The sequence below is a fragment of the Phocoena sinus genome, chromosome 18 (assembly GCF_008692025.1).
Source record: "Phocoena sinus isolate mPhoSin1 chromosome 18, mPhoSin1.pri, whole genome shotgun sequence".
Classification (NCBI taxonomy): Eukaryota; Metazoa; Chordata; class Mammalia; order Artiodactyla; family Phocoenidae; genus Phocoena; species Phocoena sinus.
Genome location: NC_045780.1, coordinates 30,647,170 through 30,669,095, shown reverse-complemented (window position 1 = coordinate 30,669,095; position 21,926 = coordinate 30,647,170). Strand labels below are relative to the sequence as shown.

Sequence of the window (21,926 nt, the reverse complement as noted above, 5' to 3'; positions counted from 1 at the left end):
AAAAAAAGAAAGACAGCAAGGTCACTGTAGTCAGCTTACTCTTTTCTCCATAATAGGCACTGAGAAAAACCTGACACATTTAAAAGGAAACTAACATACTAGCAATTTAAAAGGCATCCCTTATAGGACAACAAAAATTCAATAAAAAAAAAAAAGAGCCTGTTTTAACATTTTATATTGAGGATATTTTCAGGGCAGAAGCAATATGGGCAACTGAGCTACTATGGAAACAATTTCAAGAACTTAAACATTTTCTGTGTCTTTATGGCATGAATTAAGATTCCAGAAGTAAGGGAATAGCAAGGAAGTTTGTCTCCTTTGTTTGCTGTTTAAACTCTCTCTCTCCCTTTGTGTGTGTGTGTGTGTGTGTGTGTGTGTGAGAGAGAGAGAGAGAGAGATTTGCTTTGGCTCAAGTTTTACTGCTAATGAGAGGAATCATCATCATCAATCCCTTGGGCAATGACCAGCTTCAAGAACAGTAAGGTGTAAACACTGTATAGGGACCCCTGTCCCTCAAAACCTCCTGGATACTTCTATCCAACATTGTTCCTCACTAATCTGACCAGGATTCAGGCTTGCTGAGAATTCTACTGCACAAACTTCATTTTTACTGGACCCTAAATAAGAATTCAACTCATAGTACTTGAAGTGAAAGATTAAGCATTAACCTTCTGTGATATCTTTTTAACTGTCAATGGTAAAAATATAAGAAAGGTATATAACAAATGTGTATTTATAAAATGACTGCAAAAGATCTATATATATATATATTTAACATATATCCCTCTAAATAAATTATCATAAATACCAGTTTTACACACTCATAGACTTTCATAGAAACTACAGTTTTTATGGGAGGAATATCTTGTTCAGTTTTATATAGATCTCCAAAAATTCATGATTACTGGTGTGTAGTAAACACTGTAAAAATGTGATTTAATACTACAGTGGATATTCTAGTATTCGGTAGTGTCAAGTACGAGTCTGTTTTACAAGGACATTACCCTATTATAAGAAAATGTTCTGCTGAGTTTTAGTATTTGTTACACTTATGTTAAAAAGTATAAGATTATGAAATCGTACTACTCTGTTTTAATAATAAAAACAGTATTGGCTTTTTCAAAGCACAAAACTGTGAACAAATTATTTTCATTTGTCCCAGACTAATCTTCCTCCCAAAATGTCACTTTTAGTTAAACTCAATTTTGTATTTCAAGTATTGTTCATCCAGAGTAATTTGTAGCAACATGCATTCATAATAAGCAAGAATTAAGTTTTTTTCATAACACAACTCAGCATGTGGAGAAAAGAAACTAGGTAGTAACTAGATACAGTATAGTCACCTGCTGTTGTTAGAGTTTAGTGTCCATGCTGGGTCAGTTTTTTTCATATACAAATAACCTTAAATTATACTATCTAATATATATTAAATATCACCTAGATATACTGAAAATACTCAGTATGCAAACTAAATGCATCCTTGAATTCTTTTTGGCACAAGTGTCTTTAGTGCAACTTTGCCTCCTGTTTTCAACAGCACAGAGTGAGTACACCCCTCTAGTGTACTCTGTTCATCCCTCAATGACTCCAAGGAAGAAGACCAGGAAAAAAAATCACAGGACAAAATAAATATAAACTTTTCATAGATAGATACTAGTCATTATCCGGAGCCTATATTTTTTCAAACTTTTGAAAGATCTTCAGAGCATAATTCACAGTTCCAAACCTTAAGCTACACTAATGCATTGTGCTACAGTTTCAGCTGAAGAATAAATGAGATTCATGAGCACTTTTAAATATAAAACACTTTTTAAATATAAAAACTGATATTTTTCCGGGAGTGGGGAGTGAAACCTTATATCAAATTGATTCAGGCTCTGGAATTCTGACCGGTTGCTATGTTGTGCTTCAGGTAATTTACTTCTTAATATTGGGGTATACATTTCTTTCTTTTGCCATCAGATTTTTTTAATGAAATAAAAACAATTAAAGTCAATTAACTGAAACAATTTTTTTCTCTCTCTAGTAATCCTCTGTTGTGGAGAGAAATGTAGACCAACAAATAGAGTAAAATAAACTATGAAATACTGAACCCTGGTAACATTTTAAAACCTATAAAAATAAACTTTAAAAATGCAAAAGTAAGACATTTACATCTTGTAGATTTTTGACTATTTACATGGGAGGAGTTATGTATAGAATATGTTGTACACGCAGTGGCAAAAGTGTAAATCCTTTTCATTTAAAAAAGTTCCCTTCTCACTGCTACTAGCAGTGTGGCTAGTCCTGTTCCAAAGGTTTCAGGACAGCTCCAAACCCAGCAAAATGTAAAGTCCCAGTTATGCTAAGAGTCTCCTACCTGAATTATGGACATCCGAGTGGCCGGGGTCTCGCTCGCATTAGTCCCTTGTCCGGTGAAGCTGGTGTGGCAGCCCGCGTGTCCCTGAGGGACAGTCAGGTTGTTGGAGGACGGTTTGAGATACATCACCTCCGACCGGGGCGAGCTGAGGGGCAGGCGGGTCTGGTAGTCGAAGTACATGGGGGAGGTAGCCAGGGAGGGGCTGCTCACCACGTTCATGACGTTCATGGCGTTCCTCTCTTCCACCTCGCTCTGTACCAGCATGATATCATTTTTGTTGATCTTCTTTTTCTTGCCCTTGCCCCCGCCCAGCTGCGGGTGGCTGTACTCTGCGATGCGGCAGTTGTAAGTGCGGATCTCCTTGTTCTCGCGCTTGCACTTGACGGCGATGGTGATCATGGCCGCTAGGAGGATGATGGAGATAGTGCTCAGAGTCACTATGAGCGGCAGCGACATGTCCCAGTGGTGCTGCTCGCCGTTCACCCGCGGAACCCCCTCGGGCAAAGAGCCGCTCACCGAGCGGATGATGAGCTTGGCCACCGCCGACAGAGTGGGCTTGCCGTGGTCAGTCACCTTCACTACCAGCTCCACCACCGGCGTCACGTCCTCCCAGAAAGGGTGCAGCGTGCGGATCTCGCCGCTGGATGGATCGATTTCAAACAGGTGGTCGTCGTTACCGTCTACGATCTCGTAGGTGAGGCGTCCGCTCTCACCGAAGTCGCTGTCAAGGGCGCGTACGGTGCTCACCAGGTAGCCTAGCCCGGCGTTGCGCGGCACCTGCAGTTCAGCCGTGTCGTTCTGCAACGTTGGCAGCACGATCACCGGAGCGTTGTCATTCACGTCTAGCACTGTCACCCTCACAGTGGCGTTGCTCTCCAAGTGCGCGGGCGCCCCGGAGTCCTTAGCAAGCACCTTGAACTCAAAAGCCTTGGTCTGCTCGTAGTTAAAGGAGCGCAGGGCGTAGATGGCCCCGTTGGTGGGGTTCACAGACACATAGGTGTAGATGGACACGTCGCCGATGTGCGAGGGCAGGATGGAGTAGGACACCGTGCCGTTTTGGCCCAGGTCAGGGTCCTGGGCAAGCACCGAGCCCAGGTACTCTCCTGGGATGTTGTTCTCGTGCACCTGCAGAACGTAGAGTCCCTTGGTGAAGCGAGGCGGGTTGTCATTCTCGTCCAGAATCTTGACGGCGAACGACTTGGTGGAGTTGAGTGGAGGCGAGCCCCCGTCCCGTGCCACGATTGTCACGTTGTACTCGTCCTGTGTCTCGCGGTCCAACGGGCGGTCAGTCACCACCGTGTAGAAGTTGTCGTAGTTCTCCTCAAGTTTGAAGGGCACGGAACCGCCCGGCCCGCCCAGGCCGCCGCCGCCGCCGCCCGCCCCTCCTCCGCCCAGGACCCTGCACTGCAGCTGCCCGTTCTTGCCCGAGTCTCGGTCAGTGACCCGCACCAGAGCGATGACGGTGCCGGGCGGAGCGGCCTCGCTCAGCGCCCCCTGGCGCACGGAGACAAAACCAATGGACGGAGCGTTGTCATTGCGGTCGATGAGCTTGACAGTGACCTTGCAGTGGGCCGGGATGGGGTTGGGACCCAGGTCTCGGGCCTGCACGTCGATCTCCAGCATCCCATTCTCCTCATAGTCGAGGTTGCCCTTGACACGGATCAGGCCGGTCTTGGGGTCGATGGAGAAGAGCTCCCGCACGCGGTCGGGCACATAGCTGCTGAAAGAGTAGAGCACTTCGCCGTTGGGACCCTCGTCGGCGTCGGTGGCATTCAGATCAATGACCACGGTGCCCAGCGGGGCGTTCTCGGGCAACTCCACCAGGTAGGACGGCGCCTCAAAGACGGGGCTGTTGTCGTTAGAGTCAATCACCTTCACGTTGATCTGCACGGTGGCCGAGCGCGGCGGCTCGCCGCCATCCAGAGCGGTCAGCACGAGCGTGTGGTGGTTCTGCTGCTCGCGGTCCAGGGCCTTCTGGATAACCAGCTCTGGGAACTTGGTGCCGTCGCCGCGGGACTTGACGTCCAGCGCGAAGAGGCCGTGGTCGTCGCGCGTAAGCAGATAGGTGCGGAGCCCGTTCTCGCCCGCGTCGGGGTCATGCGCACTGGTGAGGGGGAAGCGGGTGCCGGGGGCCGCGTTCTCTGAGATGTCCATCTCAATCTGGTCCGACGGGAAGGAGGGAGCATTGTCGTTGATGTCCTGGATCTCTACCTTGATCATGCAGATCTCCTTGTCGTTGGCAAACACCTCGAGGGACAGCTGGCACTTGGCGTTGTGGCGGCACAGGGACTCGCGGTCGATGCGCTGCTTCGTGTAGAGGAGTCCGCTGTCGGCTTCCACGTCCAGCAGGTGCGGCGCCGAGTTCTCCAGCACCCGGTAGCTACCCGACTTGCTTCGCCCGCCGCCACCGCCGCCTCGCTCTGCGGGCGGAAGCCCCGGCTGCAGTCGAGCATCCTTGCCGATGTTGCCGATCACCGTGCCGGCCCCTTGCTCCTCGGGCACGGAGTAGTTCAGGTTTTTGAGCGTCAGGGCAGGGGCCCATAGGAGGAAACAGCAGCAGATGGAAAGGTACATCCCAGACCGGTGGGGTGCTGTCAGGAGCAGCCGGACTGGAGGGGCGAGTGGATGGGTGCGCTCCAGCTTGGGGCCCAGGCGCAGCGTGCGACCCCGATCCAAGCCACAAGTCTATGGATCCTTCCTTTCTTCCGCTCCCGGGCTGCGGCACCCGGCGGTCTCTATTCCGCTCAAGTTCCCTGAACCTGTTGATCTACAGCATCCGCACTGGGCGAGAAGCAACGGTGCAGCAGAGCTGCAGGGGCACTGAGCAAGGCGGCGGTTCCCTGCAGCTGGGGGCGAGCCCGGAGCTTTGTCTCTTCCGCCCGGACTTCGGGCGACTCAAACTTGAGCGATGAGACCAGCGATAAGAAGGAAATCGCGTTTGGGAAGGATGATAATGAGCTAAAGAATCCGTAGGTTTTCCTCGCTCCCGCTAGGGCGCTGCAAATCCACTCCAGCTTTTTGCCTCCGGAATACTCTTCACATCGGGTGGGGGAGGGAGCGGGGAGGTGTGTCTCTAGGCAGATCAGAAAGTGAAATCCTTACTTGTTTCTGCTCTCTTGTGATGAAATTGTTGGGGATGAGGAACAACGAAGAGACAGTCAGATATATTTGAAGCTTCAAAATAGCCGGAGCCCTGTGAATTGTCTGCTTGCTTCGCGGGTTGGTATGTTTTCAGGCGGTGTTTTGCTGCATTTAGAGATCTAATCTTGCATTGCTGGCTGAGGAAGAGGTGGCGGCAGACTGCATCTCCCAGCCAAGGATATATATTTTTTTCCTCTCTCTCTCTCTCCTTTCCGAGCAGCCAAAGGGAGGGGAGGAAATGCAGCGCAAAGAACTAGTGTCCCGATTTGTAGTTTCCTCCCTCCACGAGGCTCCTCCCTCTCTTCCTCGGAAAAGGCTCTTCCCCAAGTCAAGAAAGCCACAGCCTGATCAGCATTTGTGGTTTGAGTCTACTGGGAGGGGAAAAAATGTATAGATGTATCTCCGCCTCTGTTGGTAGAACACACTCTAATTTCTCTACGATGAGCCAGTAGCCGCCGCTACCATCCCATTCTCTCCCCACAAGCAACGACTTCTCTCGATGCAGTTTAATTCCAGTTTGCTTTTCTTCCCAGGCGAAAGGAAATCAACAGGCAACTCATGGTTGGATGTGAAGATTTGAAGGGGAAGGGAGAGGCGGAATAAAAAAGAAGGGGGAGTCACCCTCCCAGTCCTCGCACACACACTCTCCCTGTCTTTCGCTAGAAGGAAAACAGTCTCTGCATTCACAGGGCTGGGCTGTCAAGTGCCTCTCTTTTCTTTCTATTCAGCATCTCCTTCCAATGGCCCTGCCTCCCAGGTCTCTTCATCTAGAAAGGAAAACCTTGGCGAGGAATTAAAGTGGTGAATATTTGAAGCGAATAAAGTGCGGGCTTTTTTTTTTTTTCTTTCTTCAATTTTTTCTATAGTAGGAGGAGTGGGCTGGATGAAAGGAACGCATCAAGGTTTGGCGTGATGCATTCTGCAGTCTCGCTCTCGCAGTCTCTCTGGGCGACTAGCGAGGGCAGCGGGCGAGGAGCTGCGGCCGTGGCGGTCTAGGCAGGGGAGCCCTCCCCGGGTAGCTACCGCCCAGGGGATGCTAGGCACGGGTCTGTCTACACACTATTTCGGGTTGTCGAGGCGCCTCGACAAACGGGAATGACACATCCAGAAATGCAGGTGTTCCGATCTGCCGGATGAGTCAGAAGTAGCGGAACGAATCGTATTCACTCTCGCCTCATCGTCCTCCCTTCACAGACATTAGTTGTGGCTTCTTCCTAACGCTTTCTCTGACTCACTCTACAGAAAGAAAAGCCAGATTCATGTTTTGGAGAAAAAGAAAAAGCGAGAGAAAGGGAGGGAAGGAAGGAAGGAGGTGAAGCTGAATCCAGCAGCACTTTTACTCTACCTCTTTCTGCCGGAGTCCGAGGCTCTGGATAGCAAGGCGTCTGTTTTGCAAGGTGTATTTATTTAAAAACAAAACCAAAACAAAACAACGACAAAAAAACTTCCCTTTTTGTTAGGCGTAAGGAACCCCCAAATCTTTCAGAGTCTTGGGGGAAAAAAAAAGAAAAAAAATTCTGGATTACAGTGACTGTTCACAGATTAGCCCCGCATCATATTACACGATTTTCCTCTCAATGTTCTCTATTCACAAAGTCCAACACCGCTGTGCGTAGTTAATTGTGCAGTCCGTTGTGGAGGATTTTGCTTTTTTGTTTTTTTTTGGGGGGGTCCTCCTTTTTTGTCACGGGTGGTCTCTCAGTCTGGTGCCTGTCACGATCAGCTCACAGCCTGCGAAAGACGTGCGGATTTCAAAGCAAATATATCCATCTCCGCAAGCAAAGCATCGGTGGAAATGAATGGTGAAAATTCAACAGTTGGAGTAGCGTCTCCCCAGCCGCCCTCCGCGCTGCTGCATCCGCGGGGCTCGCAGTCCCTGCTTTCTCCCCAGCGTCTCTTGCTGACTGAGTCTATTCACCTCACGCCGCCGCTTAAACATTGATACTGATTTCCTGCCAGCCAATCCGCGCGAGGAGCAAGACTCTGCCTCCTCGGCCCGCGCCCAATGGAAGGCGGAGGAGAGACTGGCGGGGGCGGAGCCCGGAGCCTCAGTGCTTCAGAGCCATTGATTAGATCAGTTATGTGGGAGACCAGCCGGGCTAGCCGAGCCCCGTGTGTCCTGTGGCGGCTTTGCCCAGGGCCTCGCCGCAGGGTCTCCTGAGTCTTTAACTACCGGGAGAAACGCCTCCACCGTCTTCCTCTGGAAAAGAGAGAATTAAAAAAAAAAAAAAAAGTCTGGCAGCGATTTATTTATTGTTTTATCCGGTGTACACGGAAACCGGAATCGCAGCGAGCTTGCAGAATAGGGTAGCTGCGGTTTTCCTGATGGGTTTCTGTATACACACACACACACACACACACACAGGCGCGCGCGCGCGCGCACCATACACTCATTCACACCAAGGGAGGCGCAGATCTTCTGCCTGCGCATGGACCCATCTAAATGAGGTGCAGAGGGATGTGTGTGTATGTATGTGGGGTGTGTGTGTGTTTCTGAGGCGGGGTGTGTGTGTTGTGTATTTCAGTGCGTGTGTGTAAATGCGAGAGCTAGCGCGCCCGCTTCTTCCCCGCGCTAGTGCCAACACACCGCGAGCAACAGCAATCAATATGTAACTTTCTTTATCCTCGGAGAAAAATCAGCTGTCCCCAGGCACCGCGGCAAGGAAAGTCACTTGATTATATAGTGTTTCAGAAGAAAGCAAAAGCCCAGTGAAAGAGAGACCGTGTCTCCCCAGAGGAAAAGCGCCTCACACCTAAGGAGAAAGGCTTACGGTCAATTAAAGCTTTGTAGCTTGTTAAAACTCAAATCTGGCTAAATAATACTTAGAGCTTTACCGTTTTCAGTCTCCAGCATTCTCAGCCCAGATTTAAAGTAAAGCGGACATCCATACACGCACTCATAATAGTTCTCGAGGGGTTTTGTTTACCTCGACATTATTATTAAAGGTCCATATGGAAATTTGAATGTTATATCCTTTAGACCAAATAAGTGTTGATGACCACGTTTGCCAAAGCTTCTTTGCGTAGAAACTGAACCATAACCGTGAAGACCGATCAGTGGGAGATCTGTTAAGATTCATCCTTTCTAACTTGGTAGTTACTGATAATGCACCTTAATAAAGAAAGAAAAAAAAAAAAAAGATTCATGCTTTCTAAGTAATACCACTACCACCACACGCACACACACACACATACACACAAAGAGAGAGAGAGAGAGAGAGAGAGAGAGACTCCTGATTCATCTACTTCTGCAGTTCTTAATCTCAGAGATTCTTTCTCCCCAAACTATTATCACAAACATCCACAAGTGATGACTGTTCGTGATCCAGCCGTTCTGGGAAAGAACGCCAAAGAAAATTGAAGCATTGAAATAGAAAAGGTGAGTGTTTTGATTGCTAGAGTATTGATCGCAATTCATAAATACTGACGTAAAGTTGCCATTTATAACTTGTGAATGACTAAGGTATAAGTCTGTAACATAAATCATTCAAAATTCAAAGAAAATCAAATCCAGACCAATTACAAGAAAGTTCTGATGATTGTTGTTGGGATAATTGCTTAAAGATTCAGGTAAAGGAGCTATTTATTTCCCAGAGGATTCAATGAGATAACGTACAGTCTGAATATGCAGTGTGATCTGGATCCAAAATTCGCCACTCCCTTAAGAGATTATCTTTAACAGTTTAAAAATTCAAAGAAGTGCTCTTTACAGCCAGACTTTCAAATCCTAAACTGTCTTTATATTTTTAAAAATAGTTTGTCATGCACACACTTTTGCTAAACTGGGGAGCTACAGCTTTGTTGACATCTGGATTATTTTGCTGAGTGGGTGCCTAACCGCACCGTTGCATGAAACCTCACCGTTACATTTCTCAGGAAGGGGCTAGTATCTCTGTTCTAATGCATGTACCTTGAAATCTGAAGTGTAGAGGCTTTAAAAGCAGCCGTTAACTTAAATCAAGAGTAGAGAATGCACACTCATTTTTAATCATTACTTTAAAATTTTAAAAATTTATTTTTGGCTGTGTTGCGTCTTCGTTGCTGCGCATGGGCTTTCTCTAGTTGCGGGAGCAGGGGCTTCTCATTGCGGTAGCTTCTCCTGCAGAGCACGGGCTCTAGGCCCTCGGGCTTCAGTAGCTGTGGCACATGGGCTCAGTAGTTGTGGCGTACACACTTAGCTGCTCCGCGGTATGTGGGATCTTCCTGGATGAGGGCTGGAACCCGTGTCCCCTGCATTGGCAGGCAGATTCTTAACCACTGCGCAACCAGGGAAGCTCCTCATTATTTTTTAAATATGAAAAATCTATGATTTTTATTTTTGCAATACATACTAATTCAAGGAAATTCATAAAACATCCTTACTTTAGGTTTACAATAAAGCAAAAACAAAAGGATGAAAAACTTCCAAGGAAAGGTTAATATGGCTTATTGATTATTCTTAATTGGAAGTGCTGTTATGCAAACGAGGGGAAAACCACAGTGTCTAAGACGAGACCAGTGAGAGATATGAAACACATACTCATTAGACACCAATTTGCCCACCACCCCTCCAGAGTAATTGTAACACCTCCCCCTAGTGTATATAGAGAGAACTACCATGATTATGGTGAATACCCCAGGGTTTCAGCCAAGGGGAGCAAAACAGAACTACTACTACATATTAGATACCTTACTCATATATTAATTTGAAGTATTGAGTTCTGTTGTTAAAGATCGACATGTACCCACAATAAGTAATTTTAATCTTTATGTCTCATCCCTATTTCATTTGTAAAGGAAATGAAATCAGCTTCCAATTGTTTGACTTCCCTTTAGCCAGATACAAATTTTAAAACTGTAATCACTCCTAATTTGTAACCCTTTCTTATATTCTATTTTTCCCCAAACAATTTTTCTGTTTAAGATACCATTTTTGAATAATTTTTTAAAACTATTCTTAAAATATTGAGCTCAATTTTTTAAAAAAGAGATGATATAAATATTGTTAAACAGTTCAAAGATCCTATTGTTTTTTATACCATAGAAGGCTATGGACATAAGCGTTCTAGCTGAGTAATCCAGAAGACCACAGAGTTGAGTGTAGCTCACGATACCTAGAATCTCATATTTCTAAGAAAAGATTGGTTGATAATCATGAGTTGTAATTACAAATGATAGTCTCAACCTTAAACCAAAATTATATTATTCCTTTATTATTATACATATATTGAACATCCAAAAATCTTGTGTGATTCCATCAAAATATAAATATATGCACACTAATTGAGAAAAAGTACTGAGAAATACTCATATAAACATAACATTATTTCATTAATAGGATATTATGCTATTCTAGGTGAGTTTTAAAATAAACTGATTATGTTGGAACAGCTTCAAACAGAGAAGTATTAAGGTCTATTTTATAGACTGATAAAGGCTGATTAATGCTATTACATTAAATCAATAATTGAATATCATTAATAATCTTAAAATGCTATTTTATGACTTTTTTTTGTTATATAAGGTATTTAATTTTGTCTCTGAGAGACTTTTTAAAATTCAGATTGACTAGCTGTAGTTGTAGTTCCAAGAGTTCATGCATGTAGCCCCGAGAGTTTATGTATGTAGCCAAAATGGTAGTAGTTATAACATTCTTCCAAAATTTGTCCTGTTTGTTGTATTGTTGAATTCAATAAGATACAGTTCCTAAGAGAAATTTCTGTTGCTGATGTTTTCAACACAGCCACTGTTTATATGACTGAAAAATTCTCTCTCCACTATTTCCTTTTCTGTCATTTTTACCATTATTTCACTACTTGATTTCATAGATTTTTATTTTACAGAGAATTTTCAAAAATAACTTTAACAGCTAAACGTTTTAGATGTAATAAGTATCAAAGATTGCCATATCATATTTAAATCCACAGGTGAAGGATAGCGTTTCATTCACAGCTAGTTCTAGTCTCCATTGTCTTTCAGAGATATTTGAGGCTCACTTCTAACACACAGCTATTAGCCAACTGCTGTCTTTTAATCAAAGATTTCCCTTTTAACAAATGACAAATTCACACTACTAACAGGACAATCACTAAAACATATCTTTCCCCTTTATGATAAATATGAATTTTAATAAAGTAATGTAAATTAACTATAATTTTTAAGTTTCAAGAGAAATGGTTTATAATTAAAAATATTTTTGAGAACTAAATTTCTCCTATATAACAACTAAGAAAAAGTGTAAACTATATCCATAAATAAACAGTATATTAAATTAAATGTTAATTTCTTTCTCATTTTTATTAAAATTATTAAATCTTGCTATTAAAAAATATTTCTCAGGAAATGATATATTTCAAGTCCCTTCTATATGATATGTATGTTATGTTACAATATAACATGTTCATATACATGTTCCCTCCTCCCACACATAGGAAGTGAGTTCCCAATGAACAGTCAAAATTAAATACAGGATTAACCCTACAAAAATATGGAAGTTCTATTAATTTGAAATTCACACAATAAATAAACTAAATTTCCAACTGGTGCTATGTATTATAAATATATGTCAATCGGAAGGAAACACTGATAAATTAGTCACCAATGATCAACTTTTGAACTGGGACACATATCAGGATGTTTATTTTAAAATATTAAAAGTTATTCTAGAAATATTTCTGCTTGCAACATATATATATTTTTTCCTGCCGGATAATATGTTCCAGACTTTTCTTATCACTAATTCTCATCTCATTTTTTGTGTGTTTATTTGTGTATGTGTTTCCAATGATGGAAAATCAGTGAGGCAATCACTTAAAGATTTCAACAATTTAATTGATTGCATACACTATTTGTTTTGTTTTTGTTGTCTTTTAATAAATAAATAAACTAATAAAACTACCAAGTACTAGAGTAAAAAAACAAAAATTAAAAATAAAATAAAATATTGAGACAAATTTCAGGTAATTTAAAATTTTTGTATTTAAGTTTTACAGTTGAAAATTATTTGGTGTGGTTTAAACAAACTGTGTGCATGTAATTGTGTGTAGAGTACCTGAGAGTTAGGCCATGCAGAAACAGGAATTGTCAGACTAAAAAATGTTACATTATATCTAATGTATTAGCATATATTAAAAGGGGGAGTTGGATTGCATTGTGCAAAATGTAATTCTGAGAAAAATTATCTTGAGCTTCATAAATTTCAAATGGCATATTAGTATCTTCTCCTGCCTTAGCCAGGAATAAAAGGGTCCAATTAATTATGAAACCTCAACTTTCCTGCCCCATAAGAAGTTGCATGCTAGCTCCCCCTTGTGGCCACTTCGACAATAAAAAAGACAGGTATTTGTTTTGGAAATTCCCTTCATTAAATAACAAAATTAGATTTGTTCAGTCTTTGTATACTAGTTTTCAAAACAAATGGAAAGTTTCTGAATGAAATGGTTAATTTATAGATGTGATGGGTGGATTGTTAAAATAAACTGACTGAAGCTGGAAACAAAAATAATAAGTATTTCATGCATGGTGCAGCAATCCCATTACTTCTTATAGTTGAGCATGTTAGGACAATTCTAAAACTGAGAGACCAGCCCTTGGAGGGAACCTGGGCAATTTGATTCAGTAGGTGGCAGTCTTTCCTCAGAGTCAGTTTTGCTGTGATGACCTGAAGTGATATTTCAAAAAGCTATGTCATTGGAGGTCCTGCCTTTCAGGTGAGACAAAACCCAAAAGATTATAATCATTTATGGTTATAACAGGTCAGATGTTTCCTTCCATTATTCTGAGGTATTTAAACATACTGTTGTATAGCTATCACACAGAGATCAATGAGAAGAATAGAATATATGAGAAGTACCCTGAGCTCTTTAGAAAGCAAATAAGTGCTCTACAAATCCTCTGCATTTTAATTATCATCATAATCATTAACCCTCCCACGTCTCAGCAACAAGGTCTTACTTGGATAATTATGATCTACTTATGTAAATGCCTCTTTTCAGTGAGCTAGGCATATTATTTCCTCTTATCTCTTAAATATTCTGAGCAGTTCAATTGAAACTCAAGCACTGTTAAAAAGCTATTGTCTGTCACCCTGGAAATAGCAGACTTTTGCTTTAAGTAGAGCACCTTTGTTTAGTTTTTCCCTCCTAAATATACATAAACAAGTACACATCCAATAAAATTATTCCTGCTTTTACTCAAGCGGTGTTTCTGAAATCATGCTAAACGTTAAGTAAGAGGAATCACTGGGATGAATCATCTTTAAAATTACCATGGCTGGGTTGATTTTTGGAGTTGCTGAAACCTAATTTCTAACCTCAGATTCTCAGAGAGTGTCCACATCTTTCTGAGTCAGTGTTAACTGTTTCTAGAAAAGATGAGAGAAAAAAAGGCCATGGTCACTTACAAACTGCTAATACTAAAATAGGAATATAATGATGTACAATATTTTAATTAAACATTGAACAACTTAAATCCAACTTTGGCAGTAAATGAGTAATATATCTTTATTTCTCACTAAAGTTGGTTATCACAGTATAAGTTTGTTATGTGACAAACATAAATATAGTATTAAACAAAAGGAATTTAAATGCTTGAGTACTTATTTAAATATTGGCCAACTCATCTTAGAAAACATACAGATTAAATTCTTCACTGTATTGGCTATAATAATTAGCTGAGTTGAGATTATCTATTTTTTTCCTTCTAAATGATTTGATTGAGGCCTAGGAACCAGAGAAAAGCATAAAAAATAAAGAATTTAAATGATTGCACTGTTCAGCCATTTATACAAATATAAATCAACTATATTCTGAAGGTGTATCAATAAAGTACAGTGTTACTTAAACTCTTTTGTGACAAGGATACTTTCGAGAATCTGCTGAATGCTACAGAACCCCTTTCCAATAAGTTTGATGGTGATCTATAAATTTGGTTTGTACAAATATTCTCACAAACACTTGTAGGAATTTTACATACGTGATTAGCAAACTCACTGTGTACAAATGTTGAAATAATTCTGTTTTGGAAAAAGATCCAAAAGCAGCTTTGCTCTGCTAAAATTAAAGTTTTAAGAGAGGTGAGATAAATTTATGTGATGCACGGCACTATATGAGATATATTTTAATAATTGAAAAATCCATTTTTTAAAAGAAAAAGCTTCCTGTACTTTGATCAGAAACGTCATTTGCAGTGGAAAGCTTAATTGATTATAACTATTGTGATACAAGTGAATCTCACAAGCAGCAGGGAAGTAAAAGGTTGCCTAGGGAGCAGCCTCTTCATTTTACTACTCAGATTTAGCAACCAAAAGGCCATTGAGATATACAGATCTTTCTCACTCTGACTAGTGAAAGATGGACATATAATTCTGTCTAGTTAGAGGTAAAAGGCACTGTTTCTGTGAACAGCCAAAAGCAGTCAGAGAAGGGGATGTACATAGTGAGAATTTAAAAGTTTATTTTATGACAGCCATTTCAAGTATAAATTAACAATATTCCAAAAGTGGTCACTAGACTGTTGAGTCATGGGCCCTTCCAAGAATTTGTTGAATGCTTTAGAACTGATTTCCAGTACATTTGTATATAAAAAACATGCACTGAAAATAGAATACATTTTTTAAGGGAGCATTTATGAATAAGCAACCCATGGAATTCCTTGTGCTCCATGGACCCCAGATTAGAAGACTCTTGAGCACTGCGGACAGCATAGTGTGTCACTCCAAGTAGTTTCGGTTAAGAATGAAAACACTCAAGAAAAGGTAATCAAAGTACTTTGCTTGAAATGCACACATACATTAAGAGAAATAAATATTCTGATTAATCCAAGTCTAAAATCTTGTTTAATCGGAAATATTAGTTTCAAAGTGAATTGGTGACATGTGCAGATGTCACTTATCCCTCCCTTGCTTCAAACCTTGCTAAATTGTCATTGAAAATTCATTAGAAAAATAAAGGAAAAATAAAGAAAATTGTGCATCATGTGGAAAGGGCAATGATGACATATTTGAATAATGAGGAGTGTTTTATGGATACAGTTGAGATGGAACTAGATGGAAGGAAACTTCTCAAAGCTTAGCTCCCCAGAGCCACTTCCCTGGGAGTAAGAGGAAGAGATTTAGGAAAAATATAAATATCTTATACACTGGAGAGAAGAAGCCAAAAGAGTAGGCTGTGGGGAGAGGGTGGCTGCATATTTTGTTTTATCAGTAGTTCTGGGATGTGCAGCAGATGACTGAGCCTTTACTTTTTTCTGGATCTGATCAAAATCTGAGAATCTGATCATTCTCTTGGGGAAACTGTCTTTACCCTCAATCATCTCCCTCTTTGAAGGTGAACAGGGTAAGTGTATCATCCTGAAAGATAGGTACTGAGGAGGGCAGTTTCAGGACCACATTCACGAAGCATATATTCTCTTGTGAAGTGGAATTAATGCAGAAAGTCTTTCCAAAATTTTAGTTCATAGTCTCAAAAATATTTTTGGGGATAGTGAATCCAAGAAACTTGAAGAGGTAGCCATGAAAGAGAAATAGTATAAAATTTGAAAAGTCACAACCGCAAAATGTAAAAATACAGTAGGTGCAGTCAACAGCAGAAAGAATATTGCAGAAAAAATGTAAAGAAACACATGAAAAAAATCAGATATTTTTCTGTAACTCAGAGAAAAGGGGTCCATAAAGAGAAATAAAATCAGAGAAAACTAAATACAATGACAGGTGCAGGGTATCCATTAACAGAACACAATAATAAATAACAGAACTTGTAAGAGAGAACAGAATAGAATGGGAAAACAAGGAAGATCTATAACCATAAAAATATGAGGGAAAAAGTTTGGTGGTAAACAAAGACCCAGTTTTGTTAATTAAAATAGCTTATTGACTACCAAGCAAAATGTAAAAGCCAACACAGAAATAGTCCTTTAATTTTTGAATTTCAAGGATGATGAAAATATATTAAGTGTTATCTCCAAGTGATGTTCCCCCGTGTTGCTCTGGGTGGGCTCCACCCTGTGGGCTAAGAGAGCAAATGAGCAGCAGCTGCTACATTTGTTCAAGTTCCAAACCCACTGCTCAACATAAGGGTGGGCTTCTGCTATTTCTAGGTTAAGTGACATTTTCAGAGAGCAAGTTGATGGGAAGAGGAGCAAGACAGCATGGAAAGCAGAATGCCTTGACTTGTAGGCAAATATTGTAGCCCAACGGTAGTAGAAAACACGGCTCTACAGCATCCCAGAAGCTATTCAGCATTTGGACGCAATTTAAGTTTTTACAAATGATATACATTTCTCTCCTTGTGACTTCCTGTGTACAGACTCATTCTACACTCCTCCCTGTAACCAGGAGTGACTCTTCAGTCTTGAATAAAACCTTGACTCCATATATTTTTACTCGCCGTCCTGCATTCTTGCTTCTTCCCTCCTGTACCAGAGTAAATGGGCAATTTCCACAGTCTGCATGTTTCTTCTCTCTATTTTGTTTCTCTTTCTGTAAGTTTAGCTAACCAATACAATGCTTTCCTGATTTTACTAAGTGAATTCTTTTTATTTCTAGTAACCACTTTGTTGCATTTCTATCCTCCTACAAAATAGATTCCTCTTCTAAATTTCTCATTCTAACAATACTACATATTTAATACAGAACTTCTGGCTCCTTCAAATATATATATATATATATATATATATATAAGAATCATCTCACAAGAGGCCAGAACAAATTGTAGAAGTGATATTAAAGAACAATCTACAAATGCAGAAATATAATTCATTCACTGATTTAGCAAACAAGATGCACATTTTAGGTTCTGGAATCATAATAGTGAAGAAGGCAGACAAGTAAAGTCCTTTGTCCATGATGTAGGGTTGTTGGGCAAATTCACTTCTGTGTGACTGTGAGAATGAGGTCTCCATTCCCTTGCTAGTGTCAGCCAAGAGTTTTTCTCAGTTCCCTGAGACTGTCTGTATTCCTTGTCAAATTGCCCTCTCCATCTTCAAAGTAGCAAAGCCAACTTCTTCTCAAGCTTTGAATCTCTCTGACTTCCTCTTGTGCAGCATCTCTTTTGCCTCCAGCTGGAGAAAATCCTCTGCTTTTAAGGGTTCATATTAGATTGAGTCCACTCAAATAATTCAGACAATCTCTACCAATTAAAGTCTGTAACTTTATTTACACCTGTGAAGTCCCCTTTTTCACAAACTGTAACATATTTTCAGACTCCGGGGATTAGGATGTGAACATCTTTGGGAAGAGCACTTTGCCAAAGGGATTTATACAATGGGGTTAGATAAATAATTTACAGAACAGCTGTATGTTAGCATTCTACTCAAAAGTTAGTATAAGAAAAAGTAATAAAATAGAACAACACAAAAACTTACATTAAACAGCATTTAATAAGGCAGTATATATAATATTACAACTTTCTTAAAACTTGTATATACACATTTGTACATAAAATCAAGTGGGGAGATAAGCATTTTTGTCTGAGTGGTAGGGTGGTGGGTGACTTCTTACTATCATCAATTTTATAAATTTTCTATTATGAAAACATGCTAATTTATGTTAAAGAAAATACATTAATAACCTAGTAGTACCATTTCCCCTCACCAGTGTCTTAATTTCAGTCACTTCATTCTCTCTCATATACACAATATTAATTTCCATGTTTGCTTTTGCTCTTCTTCCCACCTGGCAAGTCTTTTACTTACAGAGATCACTCAGTTTTCCAAAACACTGGAGTTCCACAAGAAACAATTGATTGCTTGTAATTACTTTCTTTTGTTTTCTATTGTTACATTCTTCATAATTTATCCTTCAAGTAGAAAAGCATCATCCTTGGGGTAGGTCCATGACAAATATTCCATTTTAATTTAGTGTGTTGTGGGAAACCAGTCAACATTAAAGAGAAGAATTAATTTATAGGTACATGAAATAAGAAGCCATTGACTTGGTATGCTGTAACATATTTCAAAGGGAAAAGATTTATTAGTACCTTCCACTTTTATTTTTGTGACTTTAGTCTTCAGATAAGGCATCCTAATTGCTATGTCTCAATATTGTTGTATGTGTAAGGTCCAATATTTGATAGGTTTCTTTAATGAATCAATTAGATGAGTGCCACATTAATAAAATACTATTTTTTATAAATGTGTGGATTAAATTATTGAAACTCAAAGTTGTCTTCATTTCTGCCCTATTAAATACACCTATCATTCATCTTCATGGGTTTAAGATATCTATGACAAAAGAACTAAACAAAGCTAATTGCTTGATGTACTCTTAGTGAGCATTTTCAACAAAAGCATTAATAGATAAATTTATTGGGCTTCCCTGGTGGCGCAGTGGTTGAGAGTCCGCCTGCCGATGCAGGGGACACGGGTTCGTGCCCTGGTCCGGGAAGATCCCACATGCCGCTGTGTGGCTAGGCCCATGAGCCATGGCCGCTGAGCCTGCACGTCCGGAGCCTGTGCTCCGCAATGGGAGAGGCCACAACAGTGAGAGGCCCGCGTACCACAAAATAAATAAATAAAAATAAATAAATAACTTTATTCAACAAAACACTCATAAATATAACCAAAGTGAATAATAAAATACATAGGATCATTGGCAGTCTTAAATGTGCCTAAAAGTTTCTGAGATCCTTGGTGTGGTGTAGGGGTGGGCTGTTCAGCATAGGCTGCATCATTAATGATGTTGAAAGTGTTGCTGGGAGATTTTGGTTTCATCTGGTGCAGTATGTAAAGCAGTTAACTTCCCAGAGACTAAATTTTATCGTCTCAGAAATAGTAGTAAAATATCTGATGTTCCTCCTTCCCAAATTTTTGAGGACCAGATGATATTTGGGAAGGATTTTACTAACTCTAAAAAACAGTTCTCACAACTATTATAGTATTAGTCCATTTTGTAGCTAAATTATAAAAAAACGGGTATAGTGAGCATTTAAGAATTATATTTGGTTTAAAATACTGTATGCTAACACATATATATGGAATCTAAAAAAAAAAAAAATGCTCATGAAGAACCTAGGGGCAAGACGGGAATAAAGACGCAGACCTACTAGAGAATGGACTTGAGGATATGGGGAGGGGGAAGGGTAAGCTGTGACAAAGTGAGAGACTGGCATGGACATATATACACTAGCAAACGTAAAATAGATAGCTGGTGGGAAGCAGCCATATAGCACAGGGAGACCAGCTCGATGCTTTGTGACCACCTAGAGGGGTGGGATAGGGAGGGTGGGAGGGAGACACAAGAGGGGGGAGATATGGGGATATATGTATATGTATAGCTGATTCACTTTGTTATAAAGCAGAAACTAACACACCATTGTAAGGCAATTATACTCCAATAAAGATGTTAAAAAAAAAAAGAATTATATTTGTTTTAAAAATACAGAATTTTGTTTATTTACGATTACTAATCTCTTGACCATCCTACATGCCATTTGTTCTCAAATGTTCCAGATGTTTAGAAATGTGCTTTCTAGGTCGCTATTTTATTGGATTAATCTACTAAATATTTTACATATTTGAAATTAACTGGCTTTTGATCTATATGTTTATCGGTAAATCGCTAACTAGGTCATATTTTTACTTTTGTTTACTTTTTCATTTATTTGCTCCTGAATGTGTAGAAGTATAAACACAACTGTAAAGAGCACAGATAAGCTCTCAAAATGTTGCAGGCATTTTACCCAAACATCTGTCAAGTAAAAGGTTAGAATTTTCACTTTTAGAAGAAAAACATATACCAATTAGCAGCAATATTCTGTTGCCTATTGCATGATTTTGCTGTGTGTGTGTGGGAAATTGTTATGCTTCTTGATTGTGTGAGGGCATTTCTACATGGGGCTTTCTCTGCTGAATGTCTACAAGTTGATTCAAAAGATAACTTCTACACATTATTTGGATATTTAACACATAGACATTTATCTTCAGCATGTAATTTGGACTATATACTGGACATGTTGCAAAATTTTTCAGTTAAATTAATTAATAATAACCTTACATATTCCAAAACGCCAGTGGATACAGTTTTTTCTGAATTTGTAGAGAATTGCTATTAGAAATCCCATGATGCATAAAATATTTGAGGTTTCGATAGTATTTTTAGATTTCACTAAAATTCTTGTAGATATCTAATGTCAGAAAACTGCTGAATAGTAAAGTTTCTAAAATTTTTAGTAAGAGAGGTTTTAATTATTTAGATTAGAATTAAAATATAATTTGAAAAATATTCTACATTTGTGTATTTGATATGAAACAGTTTTTAGTACAAAATAATAGTAATATAAAATTTTTCAAAATGTGGTTCAGTCATAGTATTTATAAAAGCAGCAGCACCCTACCACATAGGTAAGATATACCACATATGTAGGGTATGTATGTAATTATGGTACTAATCACTCTTTTATATAATTTATTTTTCTCCCAGTAATGATAAATCAAGCACATCTTTCCATACTAAAACATTAAGCTTTTGAATAAATATGTAGGGTTTCATTGTGTAGACACATAATCATGTGTATAACTAATTCTCTCTTAATAGATATATAGATTTCTTTTTATGGTTTATTTTAAAATGTTGAAATTTACACAATTATTAACATATTTTTCTATACATTTGGAAATATTTTCACATAAAATTAATTTATGAGAAGTTAATTAGCTATGTCCAAAGAAATGCTTATTTTAATAATGAATAGACATAATGTACTAGAAAGTTAAGTCTTCACAAATGTCAATGTCATAAAAGACAAAGAAAGGCTTTGGAAATAATTCAGATTAAAGCAGACTAAAGAAACATGACAATTAATTGTAATATCTGATTCTAGACGGAATCCTGTTCTTTTAAAAAATGCTATAAAGGGCATTACTGGATAAAGTGACAAAATTGGAATACACATAGTCAATCAGGTAAAATAAGTATCAATGTTACATGTTTTCATGCCAATAACTGTACTTGGGGTTATGTAAGGCAATATTCTTATTTTGAGAAAATATGTATTAAAATATTTAGAAGTAAATGGCTATGGTATATAAAACTTACTTTCAGGGCTTCCCTTGTGGTGCAGTGGTTGACAGTCCGCCTGCCGATGCAGGGGACACGGGTTCGTGCCCTGGTCCGGGAAGATCCCACATGCCGTGGAGCGGCTAGGCCCGTGAGCCATGGCCGCTGAGCCTGCGCGTCTGGAGCCTGTGCTCGGCAACGGGAGAGGCCGCAACGGTGAAAGGCCCGCGTACCGAAAAAACAAACAAATAAACAAGAAGAAATGAATGTGGCTTCTAACTCAAAAAAAAAGGAAAAGGAAAGAAGCACTCTCTCCTAGAGCTTCTAGGAGGAAACATAGTCAGGTTGGCACCTTGATTTTAGCCTAGGGAGACCCATTTGGTTCTGACCTCTAGTACTGTAAAATACTATTTTAAATTTGTGTTTCTTTAAGCCATTAAGCTTGTGGCAATTTGT

At 39.9% G+C, this 21,926-nt stretch overlaps 1 protein-coding gene across 1 annotated transcript in view; it reads right to left on the bottom strand.

Moving 5' to 3' along the window:
- The window catches only part of PCDH17 (protocadherin 17), a 101,450-nt gene extending 95,650 nt beyond the window's left edge, over window positions 1–5,800 (bottom strand). The window contains exon 1 of the mRNA XM_032610687.1: window positions 2,360–5,800. Within this exon, the coding sequence (XP_032466578.1) occupies window positions 2,360–4,933 (2,574 nt within the window). The 5' untranslated portion in view covers window positions 4,934–5,800. The remainder of the gene's footprint in view (window positions 1–2,359) is intronic.
- Window positions 5,801–21,926: the final 16,126 nt, after the last annotated feature.